This window comes from Ambystoma mexicanum, chromosome 6q (genome assembly GCF_040938575.1).
Source record: "Ambystoma mexicanum isolate Mex_15411 chromosome 6q, UKY_AmexF1_1, whole genome shotgun sequence".
In the NCBI taxonomy this organism is placed as follows: Eukaryota; Metazoa; Chordata; class Amphibia; order Caudata; family Ambystomatidae; genus Ambystoma; species Ambystoma mexicanum.
This window is the reverse complement of record NC_090937.1, coordinates 231,606,107-231,620,157: the sequence shown is the minus strand read 5'-3', so window position 1 is coordinate 231,620,157 and position 14,051 is coordinate 231,606,107. Positions and strand designations below refer to the sequence as shown.

General features: G+C 44.9%; 1 protein-coding gene across 1 annotated transcript in view; it reads left to right on the top strand.

The window, feature by feature from the left end:
- Positions 1-13,103, top strand: part of MANBA (mannosidase beta) — a 907,503-nt gene extending 894,400 nt beyond the window's left edge. Inside the window, exon 17 of the mRNA XM_069630691.1 lies at positions 12,640-13,103. Within this exon, the coding sequence (XP_069486792.1) occupies positions 12,640-12,864 (225 nt within the window). The 3' untranslated portion in view covers positions 12,865-13,103. The remainder of the gene's footprint in view (positions 1-12,639) is intronic.
- The last annotated feature ends 948 nt before the right edge of the window (positions 13,104-14,051 follow it).

Genomic DNA, 14,051 nt, shown 5'->3' with positions numbered 1-14,051 from the left:
GTGTGTGCTCCATGGCAAATAATTTCATTTCACTGCGTATTGCCTAAAAACATTGTGAGTTCTCAAAGCCTGCAATCCGAATGCCATGGCTAGTGGTCTGGTAGCATTTTAAAATGGACAGTGGTCCCCTATCGGACTCCATGGAATGAGAACTTATTGCTGTTGCCTAGTGCCACCCAGTAACAACATGATCTTGGGCGCCGGTAACGGCAAGGCAAGTCTGCCGGTAACCAGCCAGTAGCACCGGCAGGTTACCGGCAGACTCGTAATGTGGCCCAGTGTCTCAAATTGGTCAATTCAACTCGATGAGGTTCAACAATGTGATGCAGTTGCAGTACTTTACTGGATTGCCATGAAATTTGCTGGAGCGCCTGCAGGCTATGTGTCCAGTAAGTGGCTCAATGGGTCGACAGCAGATCAAAAAGAGGAGTGTATCAAAAGCAGCTCTGGATGCTTTCAATGGCTTGTAAACCTTCTCAAAATGGTTGAGCCAGTTCGAAAATGGATTAGAGCTGGAAAACAGGATTCAGAGCTGTTTCAAGACTTCCTGTTTCTGGGAGACCCCATCTCAAGTATCCAGGAGTATGGTAAGTCCTTTGTTCTGCACCACCCAGCCAGGAAGGTTTCATGAGAGCAAGGGTTCTGTCACCTACTGACAGAACCAGTGTTCTTAGCTTTCCATTAGGCCATGTCCAACGAGAAGGTCACCCGAAATATTGGCATGCTTGAAGTAAAAGGCTTACCTTTTTCTCTGAGGTCTTTGTCTTCAACTCCATGGCAGAGTACCTTGGAGCAGGCTTTATTCTTAACAAATCTCCAGGTGCAACCAGTCTTCAGAAGTCCAAAGATGATTCAACAAAAGAGGCTGTCTTGTCCCCTTTAATAGGCAATTTGCTAGGGCAGTTTGGTTCCCTTCTAGCCTTCCCAAAGAGGTCCAATCCTCGCTGCTGTCTTGAGAATCGTCTGCCTCGTGATGTCATACCAATAGCACTTCATCTTCAGGTTAAGGTAGGGGTACCGGAAGATTGTGAGCCCTAGGACATCCCAAGATGGCAGAACCCTTCTCTTCATGGAAAGTTCTCTCATGAGCTGCAGTACTCTGCGTTCTTCTATCTGCATACATCAAAGAGTTTCTATTAATTGCCGCCATGGTGTGATTTCCTCTAGCCTGGCAGAGTCTGTCCTTTGAAGCACTGGACTTCTCTCTGCCTCCTAGGTTCAGTTAATGTCTCCCAGGAAGGCGACACATCTTTTCCAGGGAAGACAAAGTCTTTGGCTGGGACAGAGCCCAAAACGTCTGTTTTGGGTAAAACTCTATTCCAGGCAGTGAATATACAGGAAGCCCAGACAGGAAGGTCGCCAGAAACCAGCTGACAATAAAATAACACTAATACATGTTGGCGTTGATACAGTAGCAAGCGCCTACAAGTTGATAAAGAGCTGCTTGATAAATAAATGAGTGGTAATGCCAAGTCATTCTACAAACTGCAAGATGACACACCTAGCCAAATCTGTGTTCTCCCAGTTAGATGACGCTAGAGTACGCTGGGAAGACCTTAAAAAGAATACAATTACAGCCAGCACATGGATTTGTGCTTTTCCCAGTCTTCATGTATGAAGGATTGGCCTGGTCTTGATGTTTCTCGATGAGGGCTTATCGGCATCAGTGGTGTCATTGTCTGAGTCAGGGGTGGAGTGGCCTAAAGAGAATTCTGGAGATTTCACAGTGGGCCTCTGCACCCTAGTCCTCTTTTGTGTGGTATTTCCACATTTTTTACTAGGAAAAGCATTGGGCTTGCTGAAAATGTGTCATATGGGGCCACGTTGAACATTGTTTCCAGGGCCTCTTTTGGTCCCCAGTAATTATTTCCAGGGCCTCTTTTAGTCCCCAGTCCAACCCTGGTCTGATGGGGTTCACCTTCAAGTGGGTATTGTTATCTCTGTCACTTCACCCTCTCTCTCTCCTCCTCCACCCCCTTTTGTCCACATGTGTTGGAAAGAAGTATGATTTCACAGTCAATTGTTTATGCGGTCTATAACAAAAACTGCCTTTCTTAGCTATAAGAGTTTCAATGGTGTATGGTGTACTGCAATGGCACCTCTATCCAGTTTTGTCACTAAGGGAAGTTGCACATGTACTGCACACATTTGCGAATAACAAAGATTTTTATTTCCTACAAGACACCACCCTCAATATCCTCTGAAGGCGGGTACAAAAGGGCCATGGGCCAAGGGGCTGCCTGTTAACCAATGGCATTCTCTTCTATATGACCTCAGTGTTCTGCATGGACTGCAGCTTGCAACAGTGTTTTTATATAGTTACCTGACCAGTGATCTTTCTTTATGAGGAACCGGCCTACTTTTTGAATGAATACCTTTTATACCTCACTAAGGCTGCAGTCAGCATTTGCGTCAAGTGACTCTCTAGCTGTGAGTATTTGGGTATTAGTTATTTTACCTTTAGTCTCCTCTGAAGCACATAAAATATTGTCAGGATTACTGCCCAACGTGCAAACAAAACCAACCGTTTTTTAATGGATTATAGGGATATTGCACCGATAAAATCCAGTTATACAGCGTTTACTGTGGAATTCGTTTTATGTTAGCAAACAAATCCTAATATATATAGCCCAATGAGAGAGAGAGAGAGAGAGAGAGAGAGAGAGAGAAAGATAGAGAGAGAGAGAGAGAGAGATATTCATAATTCCACACGCGCAAAACCAGGCGGTTTTATGTGGTGCACTGGAGAATAGTCGCAAAAACAGGCTTTGTTTAGACGCTGATCTCACCCTTTCAAAGTTGTAGTGAAGGTGCTCTGACGTTAAAACCCTCACTGAAAGTCATATAAGTGGAGGATTATTTAGGAGCGTCTCAGCTGAAAAATAGTTCTTTTTCGAATGAGTGTAAAATGCTGGTCTGCCCTCCAAAAGAAGGTCACGTGGGAGCTGTGGTCAAAGAGGGAGCAGAATAGATGCCTTCAGCACATGTGCACAGAAGGCACAACAGGGGCGTGATTCCATTGCATAGCAGGGTGCGTTCCTTCATCACAAAGGATAAGGGCCAGTCTTAGCTCTGGCAGCGGCCGGGGCGAGGAAACAAAATGTGCCCCCCCCCTAAACCCTAGGTCAAGGTGACGCAGAATTTTGTGTTGCTCTGCCAAATGGAGGCTACCCCATACTGGTTTAGCATAAGCGCCCTATTATAATGAAAAGCACCCCAGTTCCGTGCTGGAGCACACTGTGCCAGCACAACAGTGTGGCACATTTTATTTCAATAGGGTGCCTTCACCCACCACACCAAGCTCGGGGGAGCCCTTGAAAGATTCCCTGAGCTGGCACGGCAGTGGGGTGAATGGGGACTCAAGTAGTGCCCCGGGCCACCGCTCGGGTCACCCATGCCTAAAGCCGGCCCTGCAAAGGATGATTCTCCAATTTACCCTCATAGCTCTGTCACACCAGCGTTTGCAAGGTACAATTTGAAGGGAGGCTGAAACAAGGTCAACACACGCAGGGCACCACTACTAAAATACTGATGGATGACCCTCACTGCAGGACTGAAAGAAGTCGACCTCACACAGGACAGGACACATCTGCTGAAAAACTGAATGGATGCGTTCATTGTACAACGGAAACAAGTGCACCTCAGACAGAACAGGTCAACAACACAGAAATACTGAAAGAGAACATTCATTGAAATAGTGAAATATACGCATACAGAGGAGCAAACCGCAAGTGAAATACTGAAAGCAGACTTTCACTGCATGACTGAAACACTCCATTGTGCCAAAACCCTGAATGATCTTGGCTCGCGGTGGCGCGCTCTGTAGAAAGTCTTCCGCCTCCAGTCCAGTATCCCTAACACTGATTCGGGTTATTTTACTTAAACTCTATTATCTTGGAACACGCTGGGCCACAATTCAATGAAGACCAACCCATTGGTTGGTGAGTTGCTGAGGAATCATTGTGTCATAGCCTTACAAGAAACCTGGATGATGGTGTCCCCAGCATTTGAAGGCTATTCAATATCCTTCCAGTCAGCTAAAAGAGGTGATCTAGGTCGCCCATCGGGGGTCTATTAACATTGGTACGCTCCTCTCCACATTTAAGCATCATTACTTCAATGGACATTACATTTGGTGCGCTGGGGACTCAATTACCACTTAATTTTGACACCCCCTGGAATTTCTAGTTCTTAATATATACTGGCACCAGGGAATCTGCATGTTAGAAACATGCTTTCAAATAATGTGAAAATCCATTAATGAATGGCAACTGAAATACCCAGGGGGGGCAAACTATTGATTATGGGGGACCTTGATAGTGCTTGTCTCCCGGCTCAATGTGAAACGGTTCTTCCCACTTTGAGCTTGGGGAAAAAAACGGCATGGTCAAATTTGGATGTGGATGTTTGAGAGTTGATGGTATGCGGGTGGACAGAGTTCCCCCACTTTTTTCAGAGGGTGGACTCAGTCCCCCCAGCTAAAATGGGAAACATTGAACTGGCCCTTATATTTATGAATTAAAGCCAACCTCTGGGATCGAACTGCAGTCGTCAGGTTTGCCAGCTGTACACTGCACCACTGCACTATATAACAACAAAGGGGGCAATGTCCCATTTCAGTACTGCATTGAAGAGGGAAAATCGAGATCAAACCCATGCCCCCTCACCCCAGGCGCATATACAGAAGAACAGCAGGAAGAACAAGGAGCGCACTTATCATTTGAACCAGGCCCCAGCGCACCCATGGGTGACAAATATGCTGAAACACACCCACTTCACCAACAGTGCAACTTCCATGCTACATTAGAATCAATGCTGCAATATCAGAATCTACAAACACAAAAATCCCTGTTTAAAGGCTTGCAAATGCCTATATGAATTAACATGGTCTAATTGCACAGTGTAAAGCCATGTTTCAGGAAAATTACAGCCAAGTTCATTTCTCTCACTGAACACTGGCTGCAGAAGCCTTCAGCAATGCTCCTCCCTCGCAAAACCCACGAGCTGCCAAGGTCGCACATTCAAGATAAGATTGCTTTCTGCAGACAAACATTTTTAATTCTCCACAAATGCGAATAAACCACGGCAACCCAGTGTGTTTTTCTTTTCTTTCTGGGAAAGAAAGACATTTTATCAAGGACTCGCATTTGAAACATAATTGTAACAAGAATGGCTCAGCCCAGCCAATCAGCGCTCAGAGCCCAGGTGCAAACTGCTTGCTTCAGCTAAAAAGTTATGGGAACAAGGTCATATTGTAACAAGTTAGAATTAGGTAATGGGGGGCTGGCACAGCTAAACCAACCCACTGACGCAAAAGGCTAACATCCAATTGTCAGGCTCTCTATAAGGGCTACATAGGTAACCTATCACTTAGCAGCCAATAGCAGGAGGAGATAGGTTTCTGGGAGCTGATCCAATTCTCAGAAAGCATTTGTATTGGTTCTTGTAATTTAAAACATGCACACCTTTTAACATTTTCAAAGACACTATTAGAAGAAAATATCCACTCTTGGTTTTGTTTGTGTGTTGATTTTATGAAAGGCAAATTACCTTCATCTTGTGCAATTTGTGGTTATGCAAAGCCAATGTAATTAAATGTGCATATTTCACATTGATATGCTAATTTCTGGCAACGTCACATACCATTACGTTTGTTTGAGTCCCCCACTTTTATTTTTAGGACTTGACCTCTGATAGGAAGGTATGTCCCCGCCAAGTGGACTTGGTCAAATGGCTCTTCAAACTCTACTATTGATTATATTTTTGTAAGCTTCCGTTTATTTGAAAGCTGTAGCTATTTGTCAGTTATACCAGATGACTTTAGCAACCATAGTTATTTGTTTACTGTTTTTATTTTTCCAGCTCCATTTTAAATAGACCCACCCGTCAAATACCCTAATATTAGAGTTAGTTCTGCCAGAACACGAGTTACCTGGAACTAGACCTCTATAGGTTGGGTCAATGGAACTGCTTTGGCTTGTTTATCAATTACTTCATTAGACTGGCAATATTCGACCTTGATTGACGAAAATGATGGCGAATTCTTGGAAGAGCACAGAGCTACGGCCCCTCCCGGTAGTAACAGTGCTGGTGCTAGGGGAAATTCTTTGCTGGTGACGGCCTGAACTCCTGGCAGGTCAGGCCTGCCAGTAGTTTACTACCCCTACCAGCAAAGTCGGAGTGTGCTGGTCCGGGAAAAATGCTGGATCTGGTATTACCAGCCGTTTAACTGGCATATTTCCCGGACAGACACACTCCTATTGAGACCCACTGACTCGGCCCATCGCCTGTCATTCTTTACCCGATTGAGCCAATCACTGCTACAGAACCGCACCACATCACTACACAATCTCAAGTCAACTCGCCTGTCTCGACTTCGGCAATCCAATTGTATTAACTGACTTGAAATTTCTCAGCTCCAACTCGACCCATTCAAACACCTAGAAGTGTGGCTCAATGCTTTTAAGCCCCAAGATCAAGCATTAAAGGTATTTGAAATGGTCCTGGCTCGTTGTTGCACCTTAAAGGGCTGTAGTGGTTAGTAGGAACCTCACTCTCGGCCTTTTTAAAAGTAATCTTTTGTGAACTTGACATATTTCCAGAAATTGCCTGTGCACCCTTGTCTTGAGACCCAGAGTGCCCCCTTTCATTATAGAGTCTGCATAGTATGTGTCTCCTTTTGCAGGAGTGGGTTATACTACTTTTGATTAGTGTGTTTGTTTTTTTAGTTTAATGAAATGATCCTATTTTTATAGAACCTCGGTTGGACATTTTCTTTATTTTGGTACCACAGTGCTTTCGTTATTTGGTCTGCTTCTGTGCTAGCTCACTCAAGAGCATAGCCTATACCCGGCCCATGCTACTTCATATCTAAAACCATTAATTCGACAGACTGCGTCAAATTCTCCTCACTGTTAGGAAAGATTTCCCTTCAGTGCAATTTGCCTTCCATTTTTGGACCCCCCGCCCAAACTTTTTGGTTTTGTATGGCTTACCTAACCTGACTTTTTCCAGTGGAGCACAGCCTTCAGCTGCACTCCTCTGGGCTTTCGCTCATTTGTTACGGGGAAACTGACACGTCCTTCAGGCTGTTAGTACTAGGAAACTATGTTTCCCTTAGTCTTTGACTATTTTGCCATTTCTTGGTAACTTTTTATCTATCTATGTGCTAATTACCTTACAGTACCGTGCCTAGGGGCCCTCTTGTTTTATGGCCCTACCCTCCCTCTAAGGATTGTTTGGTGTTTGTACAAGTGTGCCTAAGACGAACTGGTGGAAGCTGTTTACTTTAAAAGTATTTAGACTTTGTGTTTATGGACCATATTGCGTTTACCACGTTTGGCCCACTATTGTGGCCAATGGTGAAAATGGCCGCACCACGAAATCCTTTGTTCTGTCCTTTGGTCATTTTGTCCCTTTGCTTTCCCATCGAGAGACCCAGGAATTTCTTATATAAGCATGGGGTTTTCATGGGAGGCTGCATCTTTCACAGGCTCCTGCATGTCACGTGTGCTAGTGCCCAGGAAGAGGGTTGGGACTGTCTGGTCTGAATCCACACTACTGGTGCCAGTATGTCTGGTATGCCTGAATGACTGGAACCACAGTGGGCCACAATTGGCCCATGCCTAGCGTGCATGCAAGAGAGCAGATCTTCCATTGGCTATCCCAGATTTGAGCGCAAAACGAATCTTGGACAAGAGAAGGGGCTATGCATCCATTCCTGGTCGATCCCTTGAAGTGCACACCGAACAACAGAAGGAGCCAAGTATCCTGAAATGAAAGAGCAGACCTGTGGAAGCGATGGAGACGTCTTGGAACATTTGGCACCCTGACCCCCTGTTGTTCCATCGGACCTTTGCTTTTGTATCGTACCAAGAAGGCCTACAAGGGGAATTCGACTCTTTGAGCAGTGGGACCAACTACTCTCGGCACCTCCTGCTTGCCCTTGCAAAGAGCCTCTTCGAAGGTGTTCTTGGGCCATCCAGCGAACTGACCAGCTCGAATCTGGGGTATTGTATAGGAGCGCCGCCATCCCAAGTTGAGGATCGAGACTTTAGAATCGCTTACTTGGGATTCTGGGCCCTCTCCCACTAAAACTTGTTGTCCTAGCTGCTCTGGGTTGCGATTTATGAGAGTGCGCCATGCCGCAAGCATTTGTGATCCCTGTGTCACTTCGTTGTGGTGACTGTCGCTGTAAGTGCCTGCAGACCTGCCCCCTGTGCCCTGAGGCGTGCTGCATTGGAATGGTCGGTCTTTCTTCTTTGAAACAGAGAAAAGGCTACTGTCCCACCACGGACGACCGTCCCGTCCCCAGCTGCTGAGAGCCGGAGTGACCTGTAGCTGCAGGGGTTAAACCTACAAGCGACCTGGACTAGACTGGCAAAGTTTTTCCCAGACTGTGTTGAGGGTTGGTGATTACTTGCATGATTTATTGGTGGCCCCTCGCACATCCACTTGTTTTTATGCATAAGAATCCCTGAAAAGATACTCACCTTTGCTGGGCTAGACTGCGCTCCCCAGCTATTCTTGAACTCTGAAAGTTGCTCTACCTGCAAGGGTAGACCCTCCACGAAGATTCAGGCTTTATTCTTCATCACCTCACCCCTGTTCCTGAACTGCTACAGCTCCTTGAAGAGGACCCACTGCACCTTGTAACGAGCTACTGTACTTTTGAGCACAAGGCTCCCCACTTCGTAGGGGGGGCTGCATAAACTAGGGATCAATTTGAAGAGCTGCCTAATGTGATCATTTTGTTTTACTCACCTCTTCTGTTGGAGGTTTTGGTTGTGTCCCCCCCCCTTTATCCACATTAGACTAAACACATTTTGTATATTTGTTACCTAGTGAAAAGCGTATGTGGTAACGGTTTTATTATTACTGTGATGCATTTGTGTTTAGTTATAAAGGCCTATAATAAATGTATGTTTGATATACACTTCTCTAAGAGCATTCCGTGGAGTTTTACTGTGTGTGCTCATTGTGGGCTTCTGATCACTCTCACCCCTCCCGAGACTTAGTTTTGTCCGCCTGCCAAGCTAACGTAGATTGGTCTGGTTTATCCAGAAGGTTCCCCAGTTCCACTAGAGTGGCCTGCTAAACCTCTGCACACCAGGTCATCTCCTGGAATTCTCCATTTGTTCCACTTAGGACACCAGTTGCACGTTACTGTTCACCGTGCACTGCTGAAAGTTCTCATGTCGTGCTTGAGCCAATTCGGTGGCCACTCCGAAATGTCTAATCCTTCCAATTTACCTTTCACCTAAGCCGTAGGCTATTCATGCCTGTGAACCTTCTTACCAAGGCTTCTAATTCAGACTCCATCTCTGTTGGTAGCCTTTCCATTGCCATCTGTCCTGACATTCATGTCTGCATGAAAGGCATTGATGTATCGCAAAATGGTTTCTCTAATCTTTCATAAGCTTTGGTCCTACCAGTGGTGCTTCCAGATTTGACGTGCCTGGATTTTTAAAATCGCCTCCACGGTGGAGCCTGCTAAATATTTAAATGTGCGGAGTCCCCAAAACTACCAGGTATCGACCGTGTGACACTCCTATCATTCTCCATTCATGTGTGCATGAGCTCTTATCTTGCTCTCACTCTCTTGCTTTCTCTCACTTTCTTTATCTTTCATTCTCTATCTCTGACTCTCCCTTTCTTTCTCTCACAAACTCACGCGCACGCGCGCACACACACACACAATAAGCACATAGAACATTCCCTCTCTCACACACATGCAACAAGCACGTATTCACACACTTATTGTAAACCTACCTTTTCTTCAATGAGCAGCCTAGTGCCTTGCAGCTCCTGGCTCTGGCTCCTCGGCCAGAAACAAGAAGTCACACCTTTGCGCTTACACTTAGGAGGTTGTGGAGACCACTTGATATTCTGCGCCCCAGTAAGGGGCTGTTGTGTGCATGGCAGGGCTCTGATATAGTCTCTTCCATGACCTACTCTCGAACAGGGCTCGCCTGTGCCACCCTCTGCCTGCAGGGTAAGCAGCCCTCATTTGGCTGGTCACTTGTCACTCTTGGGGCCATCCAGGGCCACGGTGCTGGTAGCCACAGAGGGGAGACTGTCCGTGATGGGGAGCACCCTGTACTTCAGTCTCCTCATCTGTCCCTCCATAATGGGAATTAGGGGAATTAGGCCATCACCCATTATGGGCGCGCTAGCAGTGCACCGCCATATATCTTCTTTTTGCTGTAATCAGCAGTACTTACAACCCACAAATGGCTGTCACCAAAACCCAGCTCCAGGGTTCCACTGCACAAGATTATGCAGAGCCTTTACCTTCCTTTCCTAATATATCCTTGCATTCAAAGAAAGAGCCACATCCTGAGGTTTTCCTTTTTCAGGAGATCCAGCAAAGAAATGTTCACTACCGTATCCTGCTGGAATCCGCAGTACATCAGGACCTTCAGCTTCAAGTGGTTGCCCACTGAAGCTGCAGGCATTCCACCTGTGACTCCTGACCACTGCGGACCCCAGCTGAGTGAACCACTCCGCCAAGCTGGCGACGCCTCACCATTGCCAGTGCTTTTGCTACTAGATGAATGGGGGAAGCCTCACCACTGCCGGTGATGCTGTCTTTACTCTCTGAGGAGCATTACCCAAATGTCATTTAACGTAGAAGGACACTAAGGAGTCCTGAGACCATTGACATTGGCTGCTGTTTGGAGGCAGAGTAGAGAGCGGATAGTAGGCATGTGGCAGTGGCTATATATGGGTGTGGCTTGCTGATCATGGTAGTTTCTTACTTTTCAAACGGAGTCTGGTTTTGGGACATACTGGTTCTGTCGACACCTTTTCCGATGCCTTTCTTCAGGGGTAGATACTTCTGTCACAGTAAAAGGGGTTAGTGCCCCCCCTTGTCCTCAATTGTAAACTAGCTGCCTTGTTTTTTCTTTTAACAATCCTATGGTCACCTTGTCCTTTTAAAGCAGATTGTAGACATAATTCAAGCAGCTCGGAAAAGATCTGCAAAGTCTCAATTTAAGAGCAGGTTGGCTGGGCTCTGGCACAGGGCATTTGCGAAAAGGTTGTGAACAGTATCCCTTGAATGACATTTCATTCCTTTCCTTTATATCTCAAGATACCTTACGAAACTCAGATAAGGAAAGGTTTTTTTTCATTTTCCCTTCATAGTTACATTGAATTCTGCGAGTTGAATTAGCAAGTTCAACCTCAAAAATGTTTTAAAATGTCATTTGCAAAGCAGTGATATGGTCTAGCCCTCTCTTGTTGCGTAAGAACTACTATGCACTTTGACACCACCACAGTGGTTAGCTGGCGCAGTATAACAAAAGTATAATAATAACAATAACTACTGTATGGATCCTGGTCGTAGATCACATGCATACTCTAATTGACTCACTAAATAGTACGAGTTACCTCTACTAGAGTCCTGCTTTATAATCTTTCATGAGGTTCGAGGAAGGGTCGCGGGTTGTGTCTTTAGTCCCCTTTCCCCCAGATGAAGCCCTTGTCCAAATCCCTTTCTCTGTCCAAGCTATGGCAAGACAGAGAAAAAGGACTGAGCCAACAGTGGACCTGGGGCTGCAGAAAGGTGGGGGGCAAGGGGGCAGCTGAACCTATCCTTTATTAATGATTCCTACCCGGCAAAAGAATGTTCTGGTCCATGTACTGTACTGTTGCCAATGGATCAGTCTAAAGGAGAGGGTACTGATGGCTTCCAGTACAAGTCGCTGTTTCCTTTCCCTTTGGACCTTTTCTTCTTGAAAGTGAGTAGCTTAATTTAATGGCGGCCACCTTGGATGATCATTACTTATGCATCTTGTTCTTCTTTATCCTTCTGGGCTTTTCCTAGAAGAAGAGCTGAAGTTGCTTGTTGCTGTGTAGCTCTTACGCTTTCAGAGCGGAAGTAGTTGCAACAGTGGTTCTTTGATGGGGAACAGTTCAAGCAAATTCTCTCGCATGACTGTGTTAGGTGTTCATCAGTTTAGAGGGCTGGTTGTCCCAAAAATTAGCTGGATTTTGTGTTTTTACTGGCAGTTTATTCGCTTATATGTCCTTAACAATAATTGTTTGCTGAGGTCCCAACCTCCTCTATAAATAGTTGTTAAGCACTTCTCTAAAATCTCTTCGTTAAGTCTTGACTCTTCAAGTTCGATGACTTTCACAAGAAGTAACATCTCTAAATGCTATTTTTCGTCTGTTTCATTTTCTATGCCTAGCCAATATCCCTATTGTTCTTCTTAGTGCTGTTTAATCGTTTTTCCTCTGTATTCATGTTTTAGTGGGGGAGGGGAATAATGTATCATGCAACAATGATTGATGCAATTGCTAGATGCTTTACTTCTTACCCATCTCAGATTTCTCTGGAACACATTCCATTCCATTGTTCTTTTGCTTGCTGGTGTCATTTCAGGCGGGGAACAAAAAGAATTTTGAGCCTCCGTGTTGACAGATGACAGTAGTTCAGGAGTCATGGTCTGGAACTTGGTAATAGTGCATTCATTTGAAGCTGCCTGTAAGACTAGGCCTCCCTATAGAAACAGCAGTACTTTCTCCTTTGACAATTGTTATTGTGAACTATCTTTCAAGTGATTAAAGTATTAGTACCCATTGTACCGGGCAATGATTGCATTATGATACCATTGTTTTTCTTCCTTTTAGGCATTCATTGCACCAAATGGTGAGAACTATGACGTTGTGTTGAAGACCACTGCAATCGCTCCTTATGTGTGGCTGGACGTGGGTGACATATCTGGGAGATTCAGCGACAATGGATTCCTAATGACTGAGAAGCAGCAAGTTGTTGTTTTCTATCCTTGGAAACCAACTAGCGCCTCTGCATTAAACCAAACTCTTAGCATCACAACACTGATGGACATTTACTGATAGAGGTGTGCCTTCTGCTATGGTGTACCACGTGCAAAACTCTCCAGACAAATGGATTTAGACATTATAAAATGGCACTTGCGTCGTTTTTGGGGGTGGGGGGAATCTAAATCTGGACTTTTTCCTCTGAACAACCATGTTCTTAATACTCCTAAAAGTGACAACCTTTCATACATTATTTTTGTGAATTTAAGACAAAATGCATTTAAAAATAAAATAGAGCTAGTGTTATCATTCAACATATTTCTTTTTTTCCAACCATATATTGTGATTGTATGCTTTCTCTTCCTTTCAAAAGCATTTTGCGAACACACGTTTAGGGACTTTGACAAGGCCATCTGTGTTTCACCAGCCGAGGATGACTTGGGGAACTCTGAAGGGAATTGGGGGGGAATGGAGTTTAGCATCTATATATATGACTGAAAGAATATGGTGGAAGAGCCAGAAATCCGCTTGTGACCCTAGTGTTGGTATTCTTTGTGCGTGACAACCAAGTTAGGCGGCCTGGTCGTAGGCTACGGTGATCCTCTTCAGAAGATCCTCTTCAGTCTGTATTTGATGGCCTGTATGGCCTGTCTAATAGTCAGACACTTGGGTTCAGTAGTGGCATGGTTTTTCTTGCAGGGATGGAGCTTCTGTCTAATGAAGAGAATAGGTTATTTTCCTTAAGATAGAACTGCCCCTAAGGAAGGTGTCAGTTGTGAGGATAAAGGGTTAATTGAAATTGGGCATAATCAACAGAGGGGATGACAGAGAGATTTTCACCACCTTCAAACCCTTCTCCATACTTTCACTCCATTGAATACGATTACATTCAGAATCTTTTAGCGGGTCTGTTAAGGGTCCTGCAATGATCAAAGTTTAGAATAAAGCAATAATAGCCAACCAGGCCTAGGAAAGCTCATAATCATTTGTCTTAGGAGTTTTGGGTACTTTCAACCAATCTTCCCTCTAATTATTTTTCCCTGAGGAAATAGTTGGCTTTCTTGCACATATTAATTTTCATGTGTGCTACTGAATAATGAGGGAAGCCGCCATGCGTGCTTGGTGAGCTACCATCTACGAAGAGTTTGGAAGGGAACTTCCTCTTCCCAGCCACTGCAATTCTTTAGAAATCAGTGTAAAAGGTGCCTCTTACAACACTTTTTCCAAACATATAGGCTATAAAAACTAATATTTTATATGTG